General features: G+C 46.7%; 1 protein-coding gene across 1 annotated transcript in view; it reads left to right on the forward strand.

Moving 5' to 3' along the window:
- Positions 1 to 21,146: 21,146 nt before the first annotated feature.
- Positions 21,147 to 26,550, forward strand: part of GPD1L (glycerol-3-phosphate dehydrogenase 1 like) — a 63,844-nt gene continuing 58,440 nt past the window's right edge. The window contains exon 1 of the mRNA XM_070359157.1: positions 21,147 to 21,305. Within this exon, the coding sequence (XP_070215258.1) occupies positions 21,259 to 21,305 (47 nt within the window). The 5' untranslated portion in view covers positions 21,147 to 21,258. The remainder of the gene's footprint in view (positions 21,306 to 26,550) is intronic.

Below are 26,550 nucleotides of genomic sequence, written 5' to 3' on the forward strand. Positions count from 1 at the left end.
ACCCTGCTTATTTAACTTCTATGCAGAGTACATCATGAGAAACACTGGACTGGAAGAAACACAAGCTGGAATCAAGATTGCCGGGAGAAATAGCAATAACCTCAGATATGCAGACGACACCACCCTTATGGCAGAAAGTGAAGAGGAACTCAAAAGCCTCTTGATGAAAGTGAAAGTGGAGAGTGAAAAAGTTGGCTTAAAGCTCAATATTCAGAAAACAAAGATTATGGCATCCGGTCCCATCACTTCATGGGAAATAGATGGGGAAACAGTGGAAACAGTGTCAGACTTTATTTTTTGGGGCTCCAAAATCACTGCAGATGGTGACTGCAGCCATGAAATTAAAAGACACTTACTCCTTGGAAGGAAAGTTATGACCAACCTAGATAGCATATTCAAAAGCAGAGACCTTACTTTGCCAACAAAGGTCCGTCTAGTCAAGGCTATGGTTTTTCCTGTGGTCATGTATGGATGTGAGAGTTGGACTGTGAAGAAGGCTGAGCGCCGAAGAATTGATGCTTTTGAACTGTGGTGTTGGAGAAGACTCTTGAGAGTCCCTTGGACTTCAAGGAGATCCAACCAGTCCATTCTGAAGGAGATCAGCCCTGGTTTTCTTTGGAAGGAATGATGCTAAAGCTGAAACTCCAGTACTTTGGCCACCTCATGTGAAGAGTTGACTCATTGGAAAAGACTCTGATGCTGGGAGGGATTGGGGGCAGGAGGAAAAGGGGACGACAGAGGATGAGATGGCTGGATGGCATCACCGACTCGATGGACGTGAGTCTGAGTGAACTCCGGGAGATGGTGATGGACAGGGAGGCCTGGCGTGCTGCGATTCATGGGGTTGCAAAGAGTCAGACACGACTGAGCGACTGAACTGAACTGACTGAAGGATCTAGAAAGTTCTTTCAGGTTGGCCCAGACAAACATTCTTGAGTACAGATAGGGAAACTCGTCCCAGGATGCAGGACTGGAAACGGGAGAGAAAGGCTGGGGTAGGGGCTGCCTGAAGGACCTGCACTTAACTCCCAGCTGTGAATGAACAATGTCACCCGTCGCATCAGTAAACAGAAGATGCCGCAGCCACCATCTCGGACAGCCACCTCCATCCTCCCCCAAGGACCCTGAGGGAACTCGGTGGAACCAGAGGGCTGCCACTGAAGTCACCACCTGCTGTGGGCCCTGATGGGATTCAGGACGGACTAAAACAGGAACCTGGTCCTAGACAGCTAAGGTGCATATCAAAGGGGTGATTTCAGTTATCTCAGATTTGTGCATCTTTCCACACAGAGAAAACTGCGAAATTTATTAACTTGCGATGCCTGGTTTTCTTTAGTTAACAGCAATCTTTTGATGTTCTGCCTACCTGGTTTCCGTTTCAAAGAAAAAAAGAAAACCCCGCTATATCCTGGCTCCCTTGGCCCTTTAGAACAGTCCCTCAGAGCATCCGAGAAACTGTATCCTCAGCTTAAGTCCTCAGGTTTATCCACCAAATAAAACAGAATTCTCAACTTTTAGGTTGTGCGTTTTTTTTGTTTTTTTGTTTTTCCAGTTGACACAACAAAAGACTTGCTATTACTTATATTTTGTTTTTTGCCACATAGCATGTCGGATCTTAGTTCCCCGACCAGGGATGGAACCCATGTCTCCTGCAGTGGAAGTCTTAACCACTGGACCACCAGGGAAGTCCCAAGACTTGCTATGATGAGCTTCATCTTGCATACTTAGTCACGTCCGACTCTTTGCGACCCCATAGATGGCAGCATGCCAGGGTTCCCTGTTCTTCACCATCGCCCGGAGTTTGCTCAAACTCATGTTAATTGAGTCAGTGATGCCATCCAACCATCTCATCCTCTGTCTTCCCCTTCTCCTCCTGCCCTCAATCTTTCCCAGCATCAGGGTCTTTTCCAATGAGTCGGCTCTTTGTATCAGGTGGCCAAAGTATTGGAGCTTCAGCTTCAGTATCAGTCCTTCCAATGAATATTCAGGGTTGACTTCCTTTACGAATGATTGGTTTGATCTTGCAGTCCAAGGGATTCTCAAGAGTCTTCTCCAACACCACAGTTCAAAAGCATCGATTCTTCAGCATTTCAAATAAAGTCTGTCTTTTTCCAGTATATCTTACCTTGAATATCCTGACAGAACACAGATCCTAAAGTTAGTCACAGATCTTGGATAACCTCGATTCACAGCAGTTAATGTACTAAAAATATTTATGTATTCCCTAGTCTTAATGGGCACAATAGCAGTCTTTCAAAAAACCATGCAGTGGGATGTCATAAACTTGGACTGTAGCCCTAAATCATTTCTAGGTTTCTTTCTTTTTTTATTTTTTGGCCATGTCACGTGGCTTGTGGGAATCTTAGTTTCCCAACCAGGGAGGGAGCCTGACCCTCATCAGTGAAAGGGCCTAGCACACTGGACTGCCAGGGAAGTCCCCATTTCTAGTTCAATTCTGTTTCTTGGTTGCTGAGTCAACTTGGGTAGGTTTCAAGGGTAGAACAGCAGAGGACTGCATTCCCTCTGGAGGAAGTGAGGCGTGATATTGATCTGAAATATCTCTCATGAGGTGGCTGCTGACTATTTTTAGCCCCAGAGTGACCAGTTAGTTCCCCATTTAATCTTGTAGTGGGCTGGAGGCTGCCGAGGCAGCAAAGGGTTTAGAGCCATGTGAAGACAAGGACCCAAGGAGAAGTTTAGGGTCTCAGCTCTGTTGCAGGAAGGGGGACCCCTTCCAGGGCCCGAGAAGGGACTCTTGCCTAACACTCAGAAATGAATTATGCAAGGAGACACACAAGCTGACAAAGCAAGAGACTTCATTGGAAAAGGGAGCCCTGGCGGAGAGCAGGAGAGTAAGGGAACCAAGAGAACTGCTCTGCCACGTGGCTCACAGTCTCAGGTTTTATGGTGATGGGATTAGTTTCCAGGTTGTCTTTGGCTAACCATTCTGACTCTGGGTCCTTCCTGGTGACACCCAGCCAAGATGGATGCCAGCAAGAAGGATTCTTGCAAGTGGAAGGACATGTGGCATCTCCTTTTGACCTTTCCTGAACTCTTCCGGTTGGTGATGGCGTGTTAGTTCTGTGTTCCTTACCAGCATCTCCTGTCCTAAAGTAACTCATGAAAATGGTTACGGTGGTGCCTGGCCAGTTCCAGTCAGTGGGGTTTCCCTAACAGCTCCACAGCCTGGGATCTTTGGGCCTTACCATCACAGCGACCAGGCCCCAGGTAAGCACACCAATGCCAGACGTTAAGGGCGGGGTGGTCAGAGTTAGATTAACCAGCACACTCACCATGTGCTACCCGGAAGACACGGACAACTCGTGTGAGCACTCTGCACCCCCGAACCCTCCTCCATAAAGGACATAAACACAGTTTCCCTTAGAACTGCTTCGGAGATGAGATTCTAGAGGATAGACAGAAGCTGGTCACAATTGTGTATTTGGCACCTAGTTCTCTGGTTGACTCCAAATAAGTGCTCACTGCAAAACTGCTGAATGAATAAATACACGAAGGATGAATGTGAAATGCTTAACAAAGAGCCTGCCTCATGGTAAATACTGAAAGAAGACACGTGAACTGAATGGTTTACACAAAGAGTTTGGGCCACAGAACAAAATGGGGCTGATTTGTACAAGGCCTCACCCAGAAGAAGAAATCTAAATGCAAGTGAACTGACTGACAGTTACTGTGTCCTCTTCTCAGTAAAGGAGCCAGCCTGGGAAAGCTAGGTGAGTAAAAATGTACAAAAAGGGCACTCTTCTGTTAGATTCAACATTGGGGGTGTGTGTGTGTGTGTGTGTGTGTGTGTGTGTGTGTGTGTACTAAGTCACTTCAGTCATGTCTGATTCTTTGCAACTCCATGAACTATAGTCTGCCAGGCTCCTCTGTCCATGGGATCCTCCAGGCAAGAATACTGGAGTGGGTTGCCATGCCCTCCTCCAGGGGATCTCCCCGACCCAGGGATCGAACCCACCGTTTCTATGTCTCCTACATTGGCAGGTGGGTTCTTTACCACTAGCACCATCTGGGAATTACAGGAGAACAGAAACCATTTCCCCCAACACCCAGCTGGGGCCCTGAGGACTGAAGCCACCTGACCCCCACATCTCCTTTAGAGGCTGTGTTGATTTCACTTTATAATTCCACGGCCCTCATTAGCATGACTTTGCCATTCCAAAAGACTCTGCCCAGGCAAAAGGCTAGATTGTTTAGAACAAGAACTTCCTGAAAGATTCATGCCCTTCAGTGGAACCCATCAATAGATACTTTGTCCCTTAAGATTCTTCAAATCCCTCAAATTCCTGGCTAGTCCTGGATAGTTGCCTCCTGATCCTTATCCAGTTCTGAGGAAAGGCATAAACTGAACTCCCCATTCTAATCCCTTTCCACCTTGCCTTCTCCTTGGGGCCTTGCCCAGGCTCCATGCAGGCAGTGTGCAGCAAGTGACTGTCAACTACAGATCGGCACTGGCATCTGCCTCGACAAGGACTAGATCACGTGCTGCTGTAGCTGCTGATTTCCAACCCCCCCACCCTCCCTGAAAGAAATGAGGCACTCTGTGCTCTGGGGAAAACAGGTCTTAGGGTAGTTAGATACTTTCAGGAGCCAACTTTATGAGCCCAATTCTTGTCTGTCCTCATACCTAGAAAAGCACTAAAATCCTTTACGATGACGACCGCTCCTTGTGACTAGCAGAAACCTGTAAAAAGTATGTGCTTGACTGCGTGTACTCCCCGTTCACCAAAATTACATCTATACTGATCTCCCCCCACCTCCCCCCGCCTCTTTGGAGCAGTCTCGCTGACCTATCTCAGGTGCTGTCTCCCGGGCTACAATCCTCAATGTGTGCCTGATAAAGCTTAACTTGGGACTCTCACATTGTGCATTTTTTTTTAAAAGTGGGCACAATAAACTCAACTTGGTCTTTTCAGTGGGTCTTTAGGCACAGTTGCATTGATAAAGAGTCACAGAAAGTCAAGAGTACAAAAGCAGCCTTAAGGCGCCTGGTCCACCAAGGATGGGCCCCGCTAGCAGATTTTCTTCTCCTCCGAAGAGTCATCAGAGCTCTGCTCTGAGACCCCTGTGCTAAGATCCCCCCCTTCCCACGGGCCTATTCTGTCTCTTCCTGGTCCTCTCCCCATGTCTCCCACAAATCATATTCACCCCAAGACTGGCTTCTCTTCAAAGAACCAACTGACAAGGAAACCATCAGTGCTGAGTCCTTATCAGCTCCCTCTGAAGGCAGCTGCCCCTCAAAGCAGGATCTAAAATATTAGAAGCCTGCTCAAAAATCTCTTATCTCCTCTCTCAAGCAGGATCAGAAATTCCTACCATTCCCATTTGGGAATAGAGATTCTGTATCTGACAAAACCAGAAAAAAAGATAATATAATTATTCCCTCCATTTTGTCTGTCCGGGAATGGAAATAGCTGTACAGGATGCAGAGAAGGGGGCTTCCTTGGTAGCTTAGCTGGGCCTGCAATGCAGGAGACCCTGGTTCAATTCCTGAGTTGGGAAGATCCTCTGAAGGATGGCATGGCAACCCATCCACTCCAGTATTCTTGCCTGGAGAATCCCCATGGACAAGGAGCCTGGTGGGCTACAGTCCACAGGGTCTCAAGGAGTCGGACACGACTGAGTGACACAGCACTTTGTTCAAAGATAAAAAGTGAAAGTGTTTAGTTACTCAGTCATGTCCGACTCTTTGCAACCCTTATGGACTGTAGCTCACCAGACTCCTCTGTCCATAGGATTCTCCAGGCAAGAATACCGGAGTGGGTAACCATTCCCTTCTCCAGGGGATCTTCCCCACCCAGAGACTGAACCTGGGTCTCCTGCATTGCAGGCAGATTCCTTAAATTTTTTTTTAATTTATTTTTGGGTCACATGGCAAGTGGGATCTTCGATCTCTGACCAGGTATCGAGCCCACACCCTCAGCAGTGAGAGCACAGAGTGCTAACCACTGGACCATCAGGAAGTGAAAGTGAGAGCTGCTCAGTCATGTCGGACTCTTTGCAACCCTATGGACTATACAGTCCATGGAATTCTCCAAGCCAGAATACTGGAGCAGGTAGCCATTCCCTTCTCCTATGGAGCTTCCCAACCCAGGGATTGAACCCAGGTCTCCTGCACTGTAGACGGGTTCTTTACCAGCTGAGCCACCAGGGAAGCCCAGTAAATGTTTTTTGAATGGGGAATACATAAAACCTGTTCTATCCTTTACAAACTTCTCAGCCAAGACGAACAAAGCAGGACTTGAATCCCAGTTGCTTTGAAAATATTTTATTGTTGTCCTTTCATATAGAGGTAATGCATATCTGTTATAGACAATTTAGAAGAGATAGATAAATTTTAGAAAGGTTACCTGCTGTCTTCATCATCTGAATATTACCTCTGATCCTGAATCTTTTTATATTTTTACTGGTCATCTGTGTTTCTGCTGCTACACGTTCTCTTTGCGTGCCTTGTGCTCATTTTTTCTACTAGGATATTCAGTTTTCTCTCTAGTAAGTTATAAGAGCTCTTTATATATCATTAATCTGTTCCATATTTTATACAATTTCCTGAAGTTTAATCAGCAAGAGAGGTGAAGGGTCTGGATCCTATTGAAATAAAGGAAGGTATACAGCTCAGGAAATGTCCACAAAGGTGGATCTTGGGAGCATGGGGGAATTAAAACCTTTAAAACCTAGGGGCAAGTAGGGAGAAAAGACATCAAAAAGGAAAAGCTGAGAACAAAGACTCAAGTCACAGAAGGCAAAATAAAGAGATCATGGACAGTGCAAGAGGGTTTCTAAATGGATAAACGCGTCCCAAAGGACTGGGTGGAGTTCCTTTCGATTCAGCTAGATGTAATTAACTTTTCAACTTGCTCAGTACTGCATGGAGGGGAGCCAAGACCACCCGGGATGGTTTGCAGTAGGAAATGGGGAAATCCCAAAGATCTCAGCTAAAGCAGCAGAAGTTCCCCTTCCAAACAGACACAAGCATGCTCTCTACATCCCTCCCACACTGTCAAAGGCTTCCTTCTTCTTTTCAGACCCCTTAAAGCTACCCCAGGAGTGTCCCACCTGGAAGGCCTCCAAGCTTCCTGTAAGCTCACTCCACCCTCTGTGATGGAACCACTTAGTCTCTTTTTTAAAAAACAAAACCACAAAAACACCTTGCTGAGTTTCAATTATCTTCAGACAATCCTGTCTATTGAATTCTGTCCTGAATCTGTTTGAATTTAAGCTTCTCGGATTCACTGATGGAACACTTGGAAGGAAAGTGACGGTTTACAAAGAAGAGTTTACAATCTTCCCTGTGCCTAACAGTGAGACCTGAGCTCTGAAGGCTGCCTGGTTTTGACTTGCTCCCTTTTCCCTTCTTGCTCTGTATCCAGCCCTTTCTTTCTTTCTTTTGGGGGAGTGGGGGGGGGGAGGGGGTGCAGCGTAGCATGGGAGATCTTAGTTCCCTGACCTGGGATTGAAACTGTGCCTTCTGCAGTGGAGGCATGGAGGAAGGAACCAGTGGACCACCAGGAAGTCCCATCTAGCCATTTCAATTTCTGCTCTTGTAACCAGGTAAGGTGAGGGGGTCCCCTGATGTCTTTCTTGAGAGAAGAGAAGCCATTTTTGGCCTAAGCTATTTGTCATCTAGTGGGCTTCCCTGGTGGCTCAGTGGTAAAGAATTTGCCTACCAATGCAGGAGACTTGTTGGATTAGATCCCTAGGTCAGGAAGATCCCCTGGAGAAGGAAATGGCAACCCACTTCAGTATCGTTGCCTGGGAAAACCCATGGAGAGAGGAGCCTGGTGGGCTAAAGTCCATGGGGTTGCAAAAGAGTCAGAAACAACTTAGCCCCAAAACAACAATTTTGTTATCTAAGCCTGGTCACAATCCTTGCCCTTAAATGGGTCTCAACAGTATCTTAAGGGAACAAAAGAACCAACAACTGTCATCAGGCAAGAAAAGTAACAGTAGGGACTTCCTTGGTGGTTCAGGGGTTAAGACTCTGTGCTTCCAGTGCAGGGGCCGCAGGTTTGATTCCTGGTTGGGGAACTAATCCCACCTGTCTCCCAGCATGGTCAAAGAAAGAAAAGTAACAGTAGCAAAGATAACAAATTAGTTATAAACTCCCAGTTCTAGCCCAGGGTAAAGATTTGCCTGAAGAAATTTCTTGCACTGTTTCTCAGAATTTAAACTTCCGCTGGGAACTCAACCACTGGTCAACTGGAACCAAAAGGATGATGACGTTGACCTTTTCTGACAGACACTGTGGCTTCAATCAACTGAAACTCGGACTCTGTCAACCTTTGCCCCCATTCTATGCTGACTCCTCTGCTCAAGCCCCTTTATGAGTATGTCTGTTCTCTTAGCTTAAAACTTCCCCATTTTGCTTTTCCGGAAGACTGCTTTGGGGAAGATTCCCAGTATTCTCCTTGCTGCTGCTGCTGCTAAGTCACTTCAGTCATGTCCGACTCTTCACAACCCCATGGACTGCAGCCTACCAGGCTCCTCTGCCCATGGGATTTTCCAGGCAAGAGTACTGGAGTGGGGTGCCATGGCCTTCTCTGAGTATTCTCCTTACTTGCTACAAATAGTAAATCCTTCTTTCTCTGGATCTTTAGCTCAGTTGTGTTTTTTGGCTCAACATCCATCAAGAGGGGAACTTGGACTGGATGGCACAGCTCTCCTTTCCATGAAGCACTCCCAAATGTCATTATCCTAACGACTGTTTTCCAGAGCAGGTTCATTTCTCAAAGGGAGAGTTCTGTGGTTTCCCAGCAGGGACACGACTGAGCGACTGACATAATTTGTAGACCTGGGTTTTTGTGGGGGAGGGGGCAGGAGAGAGGACAAGCAGGAAGGGAAACTCCATATCTATAAAATGCGCAGAAAGGAATACAGTCCCTCCTACACCCACTCTCCACACTTCCCCACAAAATACAGGTGAAAAATATGCCGAAATACACCACCCTCAAACAGCAGTCACTGTCTGAACATGTACTTTGATCACAGCTGCTACCAACCAAAGCAGAGACAGCGTTTCTCTCAGTTTTGCCTTCCCAGTTCCATAAACACACACACCGAGGAGGGAGTCATTACAAATATCTGTTAAGTGAATAAACACATGTGCTATAATATGCCTGTGTAATCATCCCCGGCTCGCTAAAGTGAAACAATAATATCTTTGGGACTTCCTTGGTGGTCCACTGGTTAAGGTTCTGCCTTCCAATGCAGGGGACGTGGGTTTGATCCCTGGTCAGGGAACAAAGATCCCAAATGTGGCAACTAGAGAGGCCCACACACCTCAGTACTGAGCCCACATCCTCTAGAGCCTGTGCCACAAGAGAAGTCCACACACAGACACACAGCAGTAAAGACCCAACACAGCCCAAGAATAAAAACAAAAAACTGTTCCCTGCCCAGCCCACCCCCAATTAAAAAAAAAAAAAAATCATTCAAAAACAAAAAAGCAGGAACTTCCCCGGCAGTCCAGTGGTTTGAGAATCCACCTTCCAATGCAGGGGACGTGTATTATATCCCTGGTCAGGGAACTAAGATTCCGTGGCCCCCACAACTACTGAGCCCAAGAATTGTGGAGCCTGCGTGCTGCAACTAAGACCCAATGCAGCCAAATAAAAAAATTAATTTAAAAAATCAATAATATCTTTATATATGAAAGTGAGTTTGGAGTATATGTGTGATCTCTTCTCCCTTCACCTTTGACAGTAAGGCATTCAGCCTTCACCCCACCAGGAAACCACAGAACTCTCCTTTTGAGAAATTAACCTGCTCTAGAGAACAGTGGTTAGGATAACGACATTTGGGACCTACTGCTACTCACACAGCCCCTCTCTGTTGACAAGCCTGCCCAACGTGCCTGGCGGTGCCTCACTCTTAACTATGAACAGCTCACAAGACCAAACATCTGAAAAAGCCTCTGCCCTGACAGATAACACTCACAGGATAATGCAAAAACAAAAGAAAACGAACAGGGAAAACCTAGACTTAATAAATTCAAAGAGATAAAAAAAATACTAATGAGAAAGAACTCTTGGAAACTGAAACCACTAAAAAAGCCTTTTATAAAAGACGCACAGAAAGAGTTGAAATATAGGATCCAGAAAATTGGGGGGTGGGGGGTAGAATGGGCGCAGGCAAACAGAAATGAGGAAAGAAAAGACTTTGGAGAAGATGACAAGTGCTAAATGATAAAAGTTTCAGATAGAAGCTCCAGAGAAAATGGTAAGAGCTAGTTACTGAAGACATGAGACAAGAAATCTTCACAGCATGGAAAAACATAGTAATACCAATGGAAAGTTCATCACTGAATTTAGACAGACCCAGGACAGGACTATCATCATGAAATTTCTGGACCCTGAGGATAAAAAGAGGATCCTAAAACTTTCAAAGAAAGAAAAACAGGTCATATAGAAAGGAACAGTGTAGTAGGGAATAGACTGCTGCTGCTGCTGCTGCTGCTAAGTCGCTTCAGTCGTGTCCGACTCTGTGCAACCCCATAGACGGCAGCCCATCAGGCTCCACCGTCCCTGGGATTCTCCAGGCAAGAACACTGGAGGGGGGTGCCATTGCCTTCTCCGAGGGAATAGACTAGGCGGCTTTAAAACAGAGATACAGAAAATGGAGCATGGTAATCAAAATAGAAATTTATTCCCAGCTCCTGCCTTAGCTCAGCGGAGGAGCCCAGAGCTGGAAGGGCATGTCAGGAATCCTCATAGTCCAGCTGCTAGTTCTTAGTTTAGGGCATGAGCCTAGGTCCCTCCATCACGTCTGCATCCCTCCTCAGGGAAAAGGGCAAAGTGCAAGGACTTTGGACACTGATTCCTTCCAGGTTACAACCTGGAACTTCTGGCCAGAGCTTAGTCATCTGTCCAGAGTGCACTGCAAGAAAGGCTAGCAAATGTGATCTCCTAGAAAAAGGAAGAATGGATTCTGGAGGACAAAAAGAATCAGCTCTGGACTGTATTACTTCACACATCACTGGATACTAGTGGCCAGTGAATAATGTCTCCATAATTTGAGAGAAAATGATCTTTACCCTAGGATGTCATATTAGTCCAGTATCAAGGTGAGGTCAGAACAAAGCCATTAAAGACCTAGAAACAGAATGTTAACAAAGTTCTTGATTGATGTGCTGTACTTAACTAAGGAGTAATCCAAGAAGAAAGACATGGGATCCAAGAAGCAGGCTTGGAGAACAAGTAGGTCAGGATGGTGAAAGAGACCAATGACAGCGGGAAAGAAATCTCCAGGGAAAAAAATGGAATCAGCAAAAGAGTCAACACATTTGGTCATTTGGGGAAAATTACTGATAGGAATACACTTGACCCAACAGAGCAAATGATAAAACCTTAAGGAACAGCAGGAAAAAAAAAAACACGTGAGCCAAAAAAGCCAAGGCAATTATTAGGAGCAACTCTTCCGTCCACCAGTCACCCAACTGGTGGCCCAAGTCAAAAATCTGCAAGTCATCCTTAACTTTTCCCCTCCTCCCATCCCTTCAAATGCAGCCAGAGAGATCATCTAAAAGATAAATATGAGCACATCACTTAGCAGCCTAAATACTTCAATACTCCCCCTCTGCCTTCAAAATAAAACCAAACCCCTACAAGAGAACCCTCTGTTGTCTGGTCCCCATCCACCTGTCTGCCTCATCCGTCTTTACCTCTTGATCAATCCTCCAACTTGCTCAACTTTGAGATCCAGATCTCAAAGGAACCAAGGACTACTTCTCTTTTGCCTTCAAGCCTTCAGACAGGTTGTTCTCTCTGTCACAAACACTCTTCTTCCATTTAATTCCTACACATCCTCCATTTCAGACATCCTCCAGTTCAGACATCCTCCTACCAGAAAGGCTTACCTGGCCCCCTGGGTACTGCTCCCATCTGTCCCCAGATTGACCTGTTTCCTATCAGAGCAACATCAGGCTGGACTCTATGGAAGACGGTGCGACTCTTACGATCCCATGGACTGTAACCTGCCAGGCCCGCCAGGCTCCTCTGTCCATTGGATTTTGCAGGCAAGAATACTCACATGTGTTGCTAATATTGGAGTGTTTTGCCAATTTCTCCTCCAGGGGAACTTCCTGACCTCGGGATCAAACCCAGGTCTCCTGCATTGCAGGTAGATTCTTTACCCACTGGGCCATCAGGGAAGCCCCTCTGTGAAAGATACTTGTTTTTATTTGACCTCCTTTCCAGACTGTAAACTTTGTCTCTATTTTTCAACATTGTATCCTCAGTTACTGGCACAAGGCAGGAGTCCAGTGTTGAATAAGGAGATGAACAAGACTCATCTAGAGCCAAGACTAGGTTAACATTTGATTTTCAATCAAGTAGAAACTGAATAAATCTCTCTGCCTCTCTCAGGTTGGGTACAATGCTGAATCTGATCATTTCATCTTTAAAACTCCCCAGTTCTCCAAGTCATCCAAGGTGGCTGCAACCCAGATGTAATCAATAATAATACCCAGTGCTTGGCTAAGAGCTGGTTTCTAAATAAAGCTAGGTTTTAGTAGTGTGACTTTTTAATTTTTTTTTTTTTTTCAGTAGTGTGATCTTTAGAAGAACCAACAGATCCCCAATCTAAGGGGCTGGTGCTGAAGTACAGCTGGTGGATACAACCTGATGTACAAACCTTGCTTGATAATTTAATAAACTTTAATATGAACAAATTACAATTGACAGTGGCTACTGTTAAGTGTCTGGAACTCTATTTGGTTCTTTCAAGCAGTGAAATCTGCCTTTTATCTACTCTTGTTTCTTTTCCCCAAGGAAGTGAAATAAAAGCCCATATAAGTTTCCAGAATGAGGCATTGTTTTCTTTAGCCAAAAATCTGTACTTTCTCATTAGACTGTCAGTAGCAATATTGAAGATGGGCAATTTCATCTGAAGCTTGTCGTACCAGGAATAAATGTTACCACCGGGGGCTGTACGGCGTGTAATTAGGAAGCAGAGAGGTGACACGTGTACTGGGGGACGAAGTAGATAAATGTTTCTTGAGCGTGGCCCAAGTTTATGTCTTCCCTAGAATTAGAGGAATGAATTTAACCAATATCAGCCTGTGAAAATATTTTCAGTGCCACAGAGAAATGAGAAAAAGAAAGATTTTGTGAGAGAAAGTTTTCTAAGGAGTGTCCTTTATTCTTTTCACTCTTCATTCTAAGTTTTCATTATGTGAATTCATTTTTTTGAGAATGACTGATGTTTGAGATATGAAATAATGTTAAGTGGGGACACAAATAACAGGACAAGGTGTCCACACAAGAAACTGGTAACAAGGTTTCATCAAGAAAGGGAAATGGAGGCTGGAAAAAGGAGGGAGAGGAACTTCCCTGGTGGACCAGTGGTTAAGACTCCGGCTTCCAATGCAAGGGGTGCGGGGTTCCATCCCTGGTCGGGCAGCTAAGATCCTACATGCCTCATGACCCCAAAAAACAAAAATATGAAACAGAAGGAATATGGTTTAACAAATTCAATAAAGACTGAAAAAATAGTCAACTATCAAAAAAAGAAAAAGAAAAGGGAGGGAGAGAGAATTTCATTCTACAGCCTTTCCATGGCTTCCCCCATAACTCAACAGTAAAGAATCTGCCTGCAGTGCAGGAGATGAGGGTTGGTTCCCTGAGTGGGGAAGATCCCCGGGAGAAGGAAATGGTGACCCACTCCAGTATTCTTGCCTGGAGAATCCCACGGACAGAGGATCCTGGCAGGCTGCAGTCCACGGGGTTGCAAAGAGTCAGACATGACTGAGCAGCTGAGCACACACGGCAAATGGTTTCTGTCCTTATTTGGAAAAAAAATAGTTAATTCTACATCAGATGACCAGACAAGAAAAATGTGTTTAATCTATAAAATCCCAAGACCTAGGAACTATTTCAAAATATTTTTCTGACAAGCCTATATAAACTAAATGCCTTCTCACGCCAGCCAAAGAAGGCATGTGTGTCCCATCTCGGGTAATGTCTGTGGTGCCCAACAGGAAGTTGGTGACAGCCAGTTTTCTCTACTGTGAGGTTACTCTTTTATCTCTTGTAAGAACTTTACATGGAGATTCTGAGGCCAAGTATCCTGTCCCTCATCAAACTTCCCCCACTATTTTGGCAACCACTGTTGACTGTGGAACTTAATGTTTATTTGCTGGCATGCTATTGTAAGCAAGACTGTCCCTTCTGTTGCTTTGCTTACTTGTTTCTCTAAATCACCATGGACCCATGACTTTTCAGTTTATTCAAAGCCTGTTACTATCATTATTTACTTTATTTTTAAGCTATTTATTATTTACTTACTTTTTTTTAGTTACAGTATGCTGATTTACAACATTTTGTTAGTTTCAGTTATACAGCAAACGGATTCAGTTACACATGTCTGCATGCTCAGCCATGTTCAACTCTTTGCAACTCAATGGACTGTAGCCTGTCAGTCTCCTCTGCCCGTGGGATTCTCCAGGCAAGAATATGGCAGTGGGTTGCCATTTCCTTCTCCAGGGGATCTTCCCGACCCAGGGATCGAACCCTCATCTCTTGTGTCTCCTGCACTGGCAGGCAGGTTCTTTACCAGTTGTGCCAACTGGAAAGCCCAGTTACACACGTAAATGTTTATTCTTCTTCAGATTCTTTTCCCTTTTTAGGATATTATAAGATATTGAATGTAGTTCCCAGTGCTATAGAGTAAAATCCTCATTGTTTATCATTATTTACTTTAATAATTGTGTTGACCCAGATTTGGCTACTGGGAAATCCTTTTTTTTTTTTAAACCATAGAGCACAAGGCCCTACAATTTAGTCTGCCTAAATTCTGCCTCTCTGACCACAATTCTCCCCTCTCTCACATTTGTTCACCATTCTATAGCTCTTTCTGTTCCTTAAACACAGAGGCTATTTATTTTCTGCCACAGGGCCTTTGCACTGGCTACTTCCTCTTCCTGGAGGGTTGGCTCCTTTGATTCTCTGAGGTGTCTCTCCTCAGAGTACTTCTCTGTCTCATCTAATTTAAGGCTAGCCTCTCTCTCCCTCTCCTCCTCTCCCTCTCATTCTCCTGTGTTTTCTCCCTCTCCCTCTCTACTGGTTCCTTCCTAGGAATAATCCAGCATGTTCTAGCCTTTTCCACATGATTTAAAGAGGGGGAAAAACCCCTTCAAATTCTTCCCTTTCCCCTGGGTTTTGTTGTCCCTCCCCACATGGCCCCAGCCCTCATCTTCTGCTGACAGCCAAACTTTTGGAAAACAGTTTCTACACTCTCTCAAGTGCCATTTCTTTGTTTTCCATTTAAGCCTCCATCTACTTCAAGCTCTGCCCAGAACCAAAACTGAAATCTTCTGACCAGGCCCACCAACAACCAGGGAGGTGGCTACCTGTACCAAAAAAGTATCCCTCCGTCAGGGCACTTGCTTCCATCTGTCAGAAAAAGGTACTCTCAAAGACACATATCTACAATGTACACAATAGGCATGGTGCCCACTGGCCTTGTGCAGTGTGTTACCTGCACAACCGTACTTTGCCAGCAGCCTTCTGCTAGCCTGAAAGGCGTACTCTGGTCTCATCCTATCTGACCACCCTCAAATTCCCCCGTGACCATCCCTCCTGCTGGAAATGTGGTCTTCTTTGATGACCACAACACGACACTCTGTATTCCTTCTGCTCCTTCCTCGTTCTCCCGGGCTCTTAAATGTTAAATCCATTTCAGAGTCCTGTCCTGTTTTGTCTTCCTTTGTTACCTGACTCATCTGTGTGAGTGATCCCAATCCCTTTCACTCAACACTTACAGAGTGTCCACTCTATGATTGGCAGTGTTCTAAGCACTGAGCCCTTGAGTTCATACTGATGATCTACAAACATGTCTCCCTAACTGCCTTCCTGAAATCTATACGTGGAAACCAAATGGACTCCTCAGACTTAACTTCTCCAGATCTGAGCTCATCACCCCTCTCTTCATATTGATTACTCTTCCTGTTTTAGCAAATGATGCTCATTCAATTGCCCAAGCCTGAAAGCTGGAGACATCCTAGACTCTTTCATTTCTCTGCCCCTAAAAAGCAGTAAGTCTTATTTTTCTACTTCCTAGGCATGTCTCAGTTTCACCCACATATCCCCATCGCTGTCACCACCACACTGACCTCCGTCCTATGTATCCAGCATCACTTCCCATGTAGAATAAACATGGCATCACAGATGTAGAAAAACTTATGGTTACCAAGGGACACGATGGGGGAAAGATAACTGGAAGATTGGGACTGACATATACATATATACGTACTACTATATAAAGAATAGATAACTAGGGTCTTCCCTGGCAGTCCAGAGGTGAGGACTGCCAACTTAAAAAGAAAAATGAACAACGTGAAAGTTGAGAGTTAAGTTTTATTTGGGGCAAAATGAGGAATACTATGGGAGCTTCCCAGGTGGCACCAGTGGTAAGGAACCCGCCTGTCAATGCAGGAGACACCGGAGATGCAGGTTCAATTCCTGGATTGGGACAATCCCCTGGAGAAGGGCCTGGCAACCCACTCCAGTATTCCTGCCTGGAGAATCCCACGGACAGAGGAGCCTGTGGGGCACAGTCCACAGGGTCGCAAAGAGTTGGACACGACTGACGCAACTTAGCACAGATGCATAAAATATACTGTAGCCTGGGAGACAGCTCTGAGAACCTGCTTCAGAGAGGTAGGACGCAAGGTCAGTATATACATGATTTTGGTGAAGAGGGGTACATGAAGTGAAGCATGTGTTTTTTGCAGGTTTCTACTAGTCACGAGGAGAAGTGGTCATCGTGAAGGATTTTAGTGCTTTTCTAGATAATGAGGAGATACAAGAATTGGGCTCATAAAATCAGCTCCTGAAAATATTTAACTATCTGAAGCCCTGTTCTGCCAGTTTTTCCCAAAGCACAGAGTGCATTTCTGCTTTCCACCCTGAATTCCTTTCAGTGGATGTTGAAAGTCAGCAGCTATAGCAGCAAGAGATTTAATCCTTGTAGAGGCAGATGGCAAGTGCCAATTTGTACTTCACAAGATTCTGTGCTTTCACTGCCTAGGGCCCAGGTTCAATCCCCAGTTGGGAAACTAAGGTTGCCACATGCCACGTGATATGGCAAAAAAATAAAATAAATAAAAAATAACTAATAAGAACCTACTGTATAGTACAAAGAACTCTACTCAATACTCTGTGATGATCTATATGGGAATGGGATCTAAAAAAGAATGAAAATATTATCGTACAGAGAACTCTATTCAGTACTCTGTAATGATCTATATGGGAATGGAATCTAAAAAAGAATGAAAATATGCACATGTACAACTGAATCACTTTGCTATACACCTGAAACTAACACAACAATGTAAATCAACTATACTCCAATAAACATTAATTAAAAACAAACAGGCTCCCACCTGGCCTCTGTCTCCTGGCCCTGAGGATGTCAAGCTCCTTCCAGAAAGTCTACAATGGCTTCTTCTGCCCTTAGGATTTCAGTTTTAATTCTCTGATATGGTTTACAAGGCCAATCATGACCAGACACCTCCTCCACCTCCCAACTTTCATTTCTCTTCATTTCCCCTGCCCTTCATACTGAAAGGTTGTTGTTGAACCTTTCCAATACACCGGGATTCTTGGCCCCCGGAGGAGAATTCAATCCGGGGCCAGAGACGAGGCTTGATCGCTCAGAGCTTTTGTGTAATAAAGTTTTATTAAAGTATAAAGGAGATAGAGAAAGCTTCTGACATAGGCATCAGAAGGGGGCAGAAAGAGTACCCGCTTGCTAGTGTTAATAATGAGGTTATATACTCTCCAATGAATCCAAAGAATATCTGGAGGTTGTAAAGACTTCATCAGACCTCCTCCCATAATTTACATTTTAAGATAACAGAATTAGCCAGAAGGTTTAATCCAAAGACTGTCCTTAGGCAAGATACATGATTGTAAAGACCAGGTCTACTCCCATAATTTACATTTTAAGATAACAGAAGGTTGAATCCAAAGACTGTCCTTAGGCAGGATACATTATTGTTATATAATCCTAAGAAATGTGGAGAAAGAAAAAAGTTTGTCCTTTCTTCCTCCTTGAGAATTCTAGACCCCTCTCTCCTTGGGGACCCCTAGACTCCCTATCAACCTGCCTAGGAACTGACTCTTTCAATACTCTTCCCCTTATTTGTTCTCCCTTCCATCCTTACAGAGCTCCGTTTAGTTCCTGAACATGTCATCTGTTTGTAATCTCTGAATCTTAGCCAATGCTAGTCCCCCTGCCTGGAAGAGCTCCTTTGGGTCCCCTCCCAGCCCATCACCTTGCTGACTGCACCTTTTTTCTTAAAAAAAAAAAAAAAATTATTTGGCTACACCTGGTCTTAGCAGCCATTGAAGCATCTTGGAAGTGAAGCCTCCAACTCTCTTTGATCATGTACCCCATATGGAGAGAGCTGTCCCCTCTGATTCTGCTGCTGCTAAGTCACTTCAGTCGTGTCCGACTCTGTGTGACCCCATAGATGGCAGCCCACCAGGCTCCCCCATCCCTGGGATTCTCCAGGCAAGAACACTGGAGTGGGTTGCCATTTCCTTCTCCAATGCATGAAAATGAAAAGTGAAAGTGAAGTCGTGTCTGACCCTCAGCCACCCCATGGACTGCAGTCTTCCAGGCTCCTCCGTCCATGGGATTTTCCAGGCAAGAGTACTGGAGTGGGGTGCCATTGCCTCTGATTCTAGAGCTAAATGAATGTGGTTGCCTGGAGACCTAACCTCGGGATGCTCTGTTAAGCAACAAGAAATAACCAGGGGGTTGTTGAGCCCTGGAAGTGGAGTGTTTCTGCCTGACATGCACCATTGGCTTTGGGACCCGGCAGCAGGCAGGTGTCCAAAGCCCCAGGGAGCGTGTCAGAGACAGGGTAGAAGGCTGAAGGTGGGGGCATAAGAAAGGAATGGAGTCTCCAGTTACAGAGGCGAGTTTGGCAATACTGTTGCCATTGTCTCCTGTAGGTAGAAAGTCAGAACTGTGCTTCAGGAACTCAGTGACCTGGTGAAGGAGACCACTGGGCTGTTTCTAAAGGGCTTCCTGGCTTCTCCTAGCTGCCTGATGAGTTTTCATCAAGATACATGCATAACCCAGTCACGCTGTCTCCATGCACCATGCACTGAGTCGTAAACACCCTGGGACTTCTCCAGGTCCCTCAAGACTCGGCCTGTCCAATGAGACTGGCTAGCGTGTTGTCGTCTGGGTTGTTCAATCCTCCTGGGGAAGCAGACCCACAGAAGGCCAACTGGCAGCACTGCCATCTTAGCAGACCAGGAGGGGACTGGCAGAGAACCAGAGATCTCAGCACTAGACCTTCTCCTCTTCCCCATGCTCTTCGTTAGGTCGATATACAAGAGTGTTTCTAACATATACACACTAATATAAAGAATAGCCAACCCTCCTCTGCACTATAACCACAACCCTGCATTTTGTGTTTGTTTCCCTTCTTTTCCTTTACAGTTATGCTATGTATGTGTTTATCTACAGTGATACATGTACTTTTGCTTGTTTCTGAACTGACAGAACTAGAATTCTACCGTGTGTAATCTCTTGCAGTTTGCTTTATTCTCTCAACGTTCTACCCATGGGTTTCACCTCTGTGGTTTTGGTTTTGATCTTTGCAACCGGTCTATATAATAAATGGCTACTCACTATGTCCATCCTGGCACAATGTGTATCTTGGGTGGCCGATAAACCCTCTATGATGATGCTGTGCAAGATGAGTTCACAGAACAGCCAGATCACTCATTTTCAAGCAGATGCAGTTGCAACATCAGGGAAACCGAGTGTCCACATGAGGTATAAATCTTTTAGGCAAAAGTTAAACATGAACTGATCACTTGGCATAAATCTTGGCAATGTATGCTGCCTCCTCAAGTACGAGTTCATCATTGAGTTAGGCAAACCCAAATGCAAGGGGATAAAAATGAATAAAATTTAGATAGTCCACCTTTGGAGTTATTCCTGCTTTGGTATCTTTCCTGGCAAAGAATTGAGAGCAAGCCACCAGTGAGGAGTGGAAAGCATGCTTTGTCTCACCCTCTCTCTCTAGGGAGTTTCTTCAGTTAGTACCATAAGTAATAGAAGTAAAATTTTCATATAATGTAGACGTAACAAAAATAACAGTTAATCCTCTGGGCATCAAACTAACAGGCCTAATATTTTTCTAGGTACTAGAGTATTTGTTTCCTCTGCCAGTCTCTGACATTTTAGTTCTCTGGTTCTCAATCTTGAGTCCTTTGTCACCCCCCGAACATTAAAAAATTCGGATGTCTGTATCGCATTCCGGGAGATTCTGATGCAATCGGTCTGAGGTGATGCCTTTGCGTGGAGGTTTTGCAAAGTTCCAGAGACTCAGAGCTATAGTGGAGTTGAGAATCTCTGGTTCACACCACTTCATTTCCTCCCCAGGGTCCTGCGCTGCGCCTGGTAGAAAGAGATGCTCAGAATGGATACACAACGTTCAGTTTCTCAGGAAGGAGGGAAGCGAGGCCTCAGAACCTCAAACCCTTCCGGTGCCCTGGAGCGAAGACCACTGAGGAGCCAAGTCCTGCCAAGCCAGTGGGTGAGGGCGACGCCCCTGTGCCCAGGTCTCTCCCCACCTGCCCTGACTCTAGAAAGTTCCCACCCTGGAGGGCAGGTACTCTCCGGTCAATTCTCAAAGGCCTCAGAAGATACACGGCCACCGCGAAGTTCGGTGGTGCCAGGCGGTTTTTTGTTTCCACAGGTGAGGCAGAGTCTGAAGAAACTAAAGTGGCCTCTTGGGGCTCTGGCCCAAGCCGGGTCGACTTTTGAGTCCACAGTCCTCTCTTGGTTTCAAATTGCAGCCTGGCAGCACCTCCCGAGACAGGTGGAGCGGGAGGAACCAGAGTATGCCTGCTCCGCAGGGAAGGCAGTGCGTCCCCTGCGCCCGGAGCGCGAGTCTCGGCGCAACCAGCTAGAGCTGCACGTGGCGCGGCGGGAGAGGCGGTCTGGGGCGGTGGACTACAAATCCCGAGAGGCCTCGCGCTGGGCTGGGCGGGGCCTCGCGGGGCCGGGCGTGCGCAGTGGCTCTCGGGAGTGGCGGGGCGGGCCCTCCGGGCTGTCAGCTGTGGCCCCGGGCGCCCGGGCGGGGGTGGTCGCGGCCATTGGCCGAGAGGCGGCGGGGCGGGGCCGCCGTGCGCCGCAGCGGGTTCATGCCGAGCGGGTGGAGGCGGGCAGCCGACCCGGGAGGCGCGCTCCGGTCTGCAGCGTTCGGCCTGAACCATGGCAGCGGCGCCCCTGAAAGTGTGCATCGTGGGCTCGGGGAACTGGTGAGCGGCAGCGGGCGGGCGGCGCGGACTCCGCCTCCAGGAAGCCCCTCTCCAGGGCGAGCGAGGGCGCGCGTCCCCGCCGCGGCGAGGACACCCGGCACCGCGCGTGGGGAGGCGGGGCGGGCAGCGTCGCGGCCCGGCTGGGCACCGCGCGCCCGGGGAGGCCGCGCCGAGGCAGCAGCTGGGGAGGCCCAGAGCCCGCGTGCTCCTGGAGACGGCGCGGAGAGAGGGGACGGCGTGTCCGCGGGCACCTGTCTTCGCTCGCGGCACCAGTCAGCGGACGCACGGGGGCCACCTGCTTGCCACGCCCGGGGGGTTTACGCAACATCCTCAGGACGTTCTCCTTTCTCCTGGGCAGATCGCCTGGGTAGAGGAGTTGTAGGAGGCTCGAGCGTTCTTCCTGGGGTTTCCGTGTCAAGGAAACCGAGGCAGAGGGGGATGAAGGGTGCCTGCCATGCAGGTCGAGGGCGGGGCCGGCTCTGCCCTTCCAAGTGCAGGTCCGGCTCCAGGCTTCTGCTAAGTCTGGTATCTTAGTAACATATCGGGAAGAAAATCCAAGTTCCCTGCAGCCTGGGCTCCTCCAGTAGCCCAAGGGCTTTGGGAATTCTTACCTGGGGGGGCGGGGCGGAGGGGTGAGTGTTTGCGAAGCTTTGCGTCTCCGCTGTGCTAGGAGTTCTCATAAGCACTTTAAACGTTGGCCCTTTTAGTTCCTTTCTCAAACTTAATACAGTTGGGGACGAGGAGGCAGAATATGGTATAGCATCTGGTATTTTCAGTCTTTTTCCATGGCTGCCCGCTATTTTTCCCACATTCGAGGGACTGGTATAAGAATAGTTAAAACAGTGGTGTCCTTTAAGTCCTGTGGCCGCACACTCATCACAGTTCATGCTTGTAGCAGTCTTACAGAAATTGGTACTAGTTACTCGGTCTTCCTCTTTAAGACTTGGCCCAGAAAGTACTTTTTGGAGGCAACCTTTTCTGATTCGCCACTTTTCCATCCCAGCGAGGCCAGGAGCCCTGTGCCCTGTTGCAAACATCTGTCACAGGTGATGACTTATTTGATTATCTGTTTCCACTCCTCCCCTTCCAGCTCTTGAGAACAGCAAGAGCTAGGCAAGAACAGCAAGAGTTAGGTAAATACTAAATGAATAAACACAAACTAAGTTAAAAAAAAAAATTTGGCCATAATGAGCTGCATGTGGAATCTTAGTTCCACAGTTAGGGATCCAACCCTCCCCTCCCCCTGCTGCTGCGACCTGCCCCCCAACCCCTGCCGTCTATTGGCAACATGGAGACTTGACCACTGGACCACTGGGGAAGTCACCCCAAACTCATTTTTTAATGAAGAAATGTAATTATATATGATTTGGCAAAAATTCACAGTGTTTGAAAAGTACCCCAGAACCCACCAAAAAAAAAAAAATTATCTTCCAAGTTTCAAGACAACCCACAGTTGTCTCCTAAGGTACTTCCTGGAGGAAAACCAGTGTTACCAGTTTATTCTGTTCTTTCTGGAAGAATTCCATCAGATGCAAGAGAATGTTTACAAGTAGTATTTTATCTCACATCCCTGCAAATACTAGGATATTTTGCACTTTTCTGTAAACTGTTTTCAACCACAACAAAATGTTCTGTCCTACATTTAATTGAGTCGGTAACTATCCACTGCACAGCTTCATCTGGACTTGCTGCTGGAGTTTACCAGTTCTTATCCCCAGGCACTTGAGTGAAATGTCGGCTGCCTCATGGACTGTGAGCCTGGAAACACGCCCATTCATCGCGTGTTCTTTAACACTAGTTTCCTCTTCCGAAAGAGGCCCCAGAACCACAGATAACAGCACCTTTTCCTTCTTTTGCAAGGTGCAAGAGAAATAGACTGGCTGGGCCACGCGGCATTCGGGCCTGGAGCTAGAGTCGTGAAATGACCCTCCTGCCCCCATCTCTGACTCGGGCTGCCTTCCCGCAGCTTCACTCTGATGTACTTGACTGTTTTTCTTGGCTTGCTCCGGATCAAGGAAACGGAGTGGAACTTGGCTAGTGACACTGGAGCAGAGCAATTGAGAAATGCGCCGATGGTTTGGCCTGGCTGCCGGGCTCCATTAATGAAGGGATCAGATGGGAACAGTCATAGGCTTCCCAGACTCTGTCCCGGGTACAGAGCCACGCCACTCCTAGAGAGAGGTTCCACCACCTCAGCAGAGAGATTCAGGAACTTAGGAACAGAAAATGACGCAGAGAGGCTCCCCAGGGGCACACTGAGTGTTCAGCTCTGGTCATAGACATTTGCCTGTCTGCTCCATGCAGATATAGTAGCCTTTCCAGGGGTAGGAATGCAATGGACACCGTCTCCACCTTCAGGTCACAGATAGATAAGGACTTGGAAGATTACGTTCAAAAGAAATACAAAGTGGAATGAAATATCTGCCACAGATTAGACGTTTTAGGTTTATTTTCCTCCTGTGGGTTGTGGGTTCTTATTTCCCCAACCAGGGATGAAACCCTTGCCCCTGCAGTAGAAGCATGGAATCTTAACTCCTGGACTTCCTGGGAAGTCCCAAGATTAGATGTTTTAAATAGTGTTTTTAATGTTATTGTTCAGTTGCTAATTGTTCAGTTGCTAAGTCGTGTCTGACTCTGCAACCCCATGGACTGCAGCACGCCAGGCTTCCCTGTCCTTCACTCCGTCTCAAAATTTGTTCAAATCATATCCATTGAGTCAGTGATGCCATCCAACCATCTCATCCTCTGTCATCCCCTTCTGCCTTCAGTCTTTCCCAGCATCACAGTCTTTTCCAAAGAGTTGGTTCTTCATATCAGGTAGCCAAAGGATTGGAGCTTCAGCTTCAGTATCAGCCCTTCCAATGAATATTCAGGGTTGATTCCCTTTAGGACTGACTGGTTTGATCTCCTTGCTGTCCAAGGGACTCTCAAGAGTCTTCTTCAGCACCACAATTTGAAAACATCAGTTCATTGGTGCTCAGCTTTCTTTTTGGTCCAACTCTCAAATCCATACATGACTATTGGGAAAACCATGGCTTTGACGATACAGACCTTTGACAGCAAAGTGGAATCCAGTGTTTTTAATAGTGTTTGTTAAAACATGGTCCAAAGACCACTTGCACCAGAATTGTGTGTGTGTGTGTGTTGGTTGCTCAGTCATGTCTGACTCTTTGTGACCTCATGGACTATAGCCCTCCAGGCTCCTCTATCCATAGAATTCTCCAAGCAAGAATACTGGAGTGGGTTACCATTTCCTTCTCCAGGGGGTCTTCCCAACCCAGGGATTGAAGCCAGATCTCCTGCATTGCAGGCAGATTCTTTACCATTTAAACCAGAATTAGTACCAAGGAATCTGAACTTGCTGAAACACATTCCCTGAGGGCAGGGCAGATTTTTTTCCCTTCAGGGACTTTGAAAGAAAGTGAAAGAAAGTGAAGTCGCTCAATCTGTGTCTGACTCTTTGCGACCCCATGGACTGTAGCCTACCAGGCTCCTCCGACCAGGCTCCCAACCCAGGGATCGAACCCAGGTCTCCCACATTGTAGGCAGACGCTTTACCGTCTGATCCACCAGGGAAGACTTTAGCCTTCTGCTAACTTTTTTTTTTTGCCTTGCTACAAGGCATGTGGGATCTTAGTTCCAGTTCCCAGTCCAGGGATCAAACCCATACCCCCTGCATTAGAAGCACAGAGTCTTAAACACTGAGCCACAATCTTTTCCACAAACACTGAACCTAATCTTCCGCTAATTTTAAAACAGATTACCAAAAGACAGACTCTTCCAGATTCTCAGGAATAGGAAGTTGCCTAAGCAGTGTTTACACTTGGGAACTTGAAGTTGCTCAGAATGCTTAGGTAAATGAAGGTGTTACATCTGTAGCTATAAGGTGGCTCACATTAAGTTCGTCCGGCAATGTAAGTGATCATCTATAACTATGCAGATACCTGAAGAATGACAGACCCCGTCCGGCCCTCCTGCACTTACAGCTGGTGAGAGTGGAGGCTGGGGCACCTCACTGAGCCCTACTGGGCTGCCCACTGCGGGGTTGCAGGGAGGTGCTTCTTAACCGGCACCATGTTTCATGGGCCTGGTCCCGATGACTCATAAAAGCAAGTGAAAGGAAAAAACAAAAGCCTCCTAAGTTCCTGCAAAGATGAAACAAAGTTCCTTCAGCAAAAAGATCTCCAGGAGATCTCTCCTTGGGACGGCCACCCAGATACAGGGCTAAGATGCAGTTTGAGAACTAAAACCTCAGGGTTGTGTTAGTGAGAGCTCGGCCTCTCTGTGCACTGATGTGGAACCAAACCCTGCAGACCAGAGCTGTGGGTGAAGCAGAAAAGGACAGCTTTATTACCTGGCCAGGCAAAGGGGGACACACCAGGCTTCTGCCTTGAAAAGCTGTGTGTCTCTTCCAGAGAACTTGATGAGGGTTTTTATAACAGTGGGTCAAAGATGGGGTTGCTGACAAGATCAGGGAGTATGCTGGATCTCAGGTGGTTGGTCTTCTAACCTTGATGAGCTGCTCTAGTCCCTTTAATCTTGCCTTAGGTGGTTTCTTGGTTGATTAGCCAACTGTTCAAATCCCACCCTTTGGAACTCAGGAAAGGTATAATGGTTGGAGTCTTGCCTACCAGAAACGGTACATAGAAAGGCCTTTGTGCCTGGGAGCTCCACAGGGCCCCACTCGGTTTCAGTTGCATTTGCAGCCCCACCTCTGTGCCTGGGAGCTAAGTCCAGAAACGCCCCAGACCTTCTTGGGAGGCCGAGTGAGGCAGGAGGCAGCACCCTGATCTCCTGGTTTCTTACCCTGGCAGTCTAGGTCCTTGAACAAACTGCTTCTCTCCAAGGGTCAGGTTCTGACATTGGTACCTGCTGTTTAGGATCATGGTTAGGATGAAATGAGGTGATCCAGGAGAGACCTAGGTTCAATCCCTGGGTTGGGAAGATCCCCTGGAGAAGGGAAAGGCTCCCCACTCCAGTATTCTGGGTTGGAGAATTCCACTGACTTATTGTCCATGGGGTCGCAAAGAGCCGACAGGACTGAGCGACTTTCACTTTTTCAGGAGAGTGCAGAGAGACTAGCACTCAGTAAGTGTCAGCTAATGAAAAAATGTTACTTTCGTTAGTTGGGTCTCTTTGATCAGCACCATTATTAAGTCACGCAATGGACCTTTTCAAGGTCAGTGTTTAATAAGGTGGAGTGGGAACGCAGATCCTTCTAACTCCAATATCCATGTCTATAAAT

Source organism: Bos mutus, chromosome 22 (genome assembly GCF_027580195.1).
Source record: "Bos mutus isolate GX-2022 chromosome 22, NWIPB_WYAK_1.1, whole genome shotgun sequence".
Taxonomy (NCBI): Eukaryota; Metazoa; Chordata; class Mammalia; order Artiodactyla; family Bovidae; genus Bos; species Bos mutus.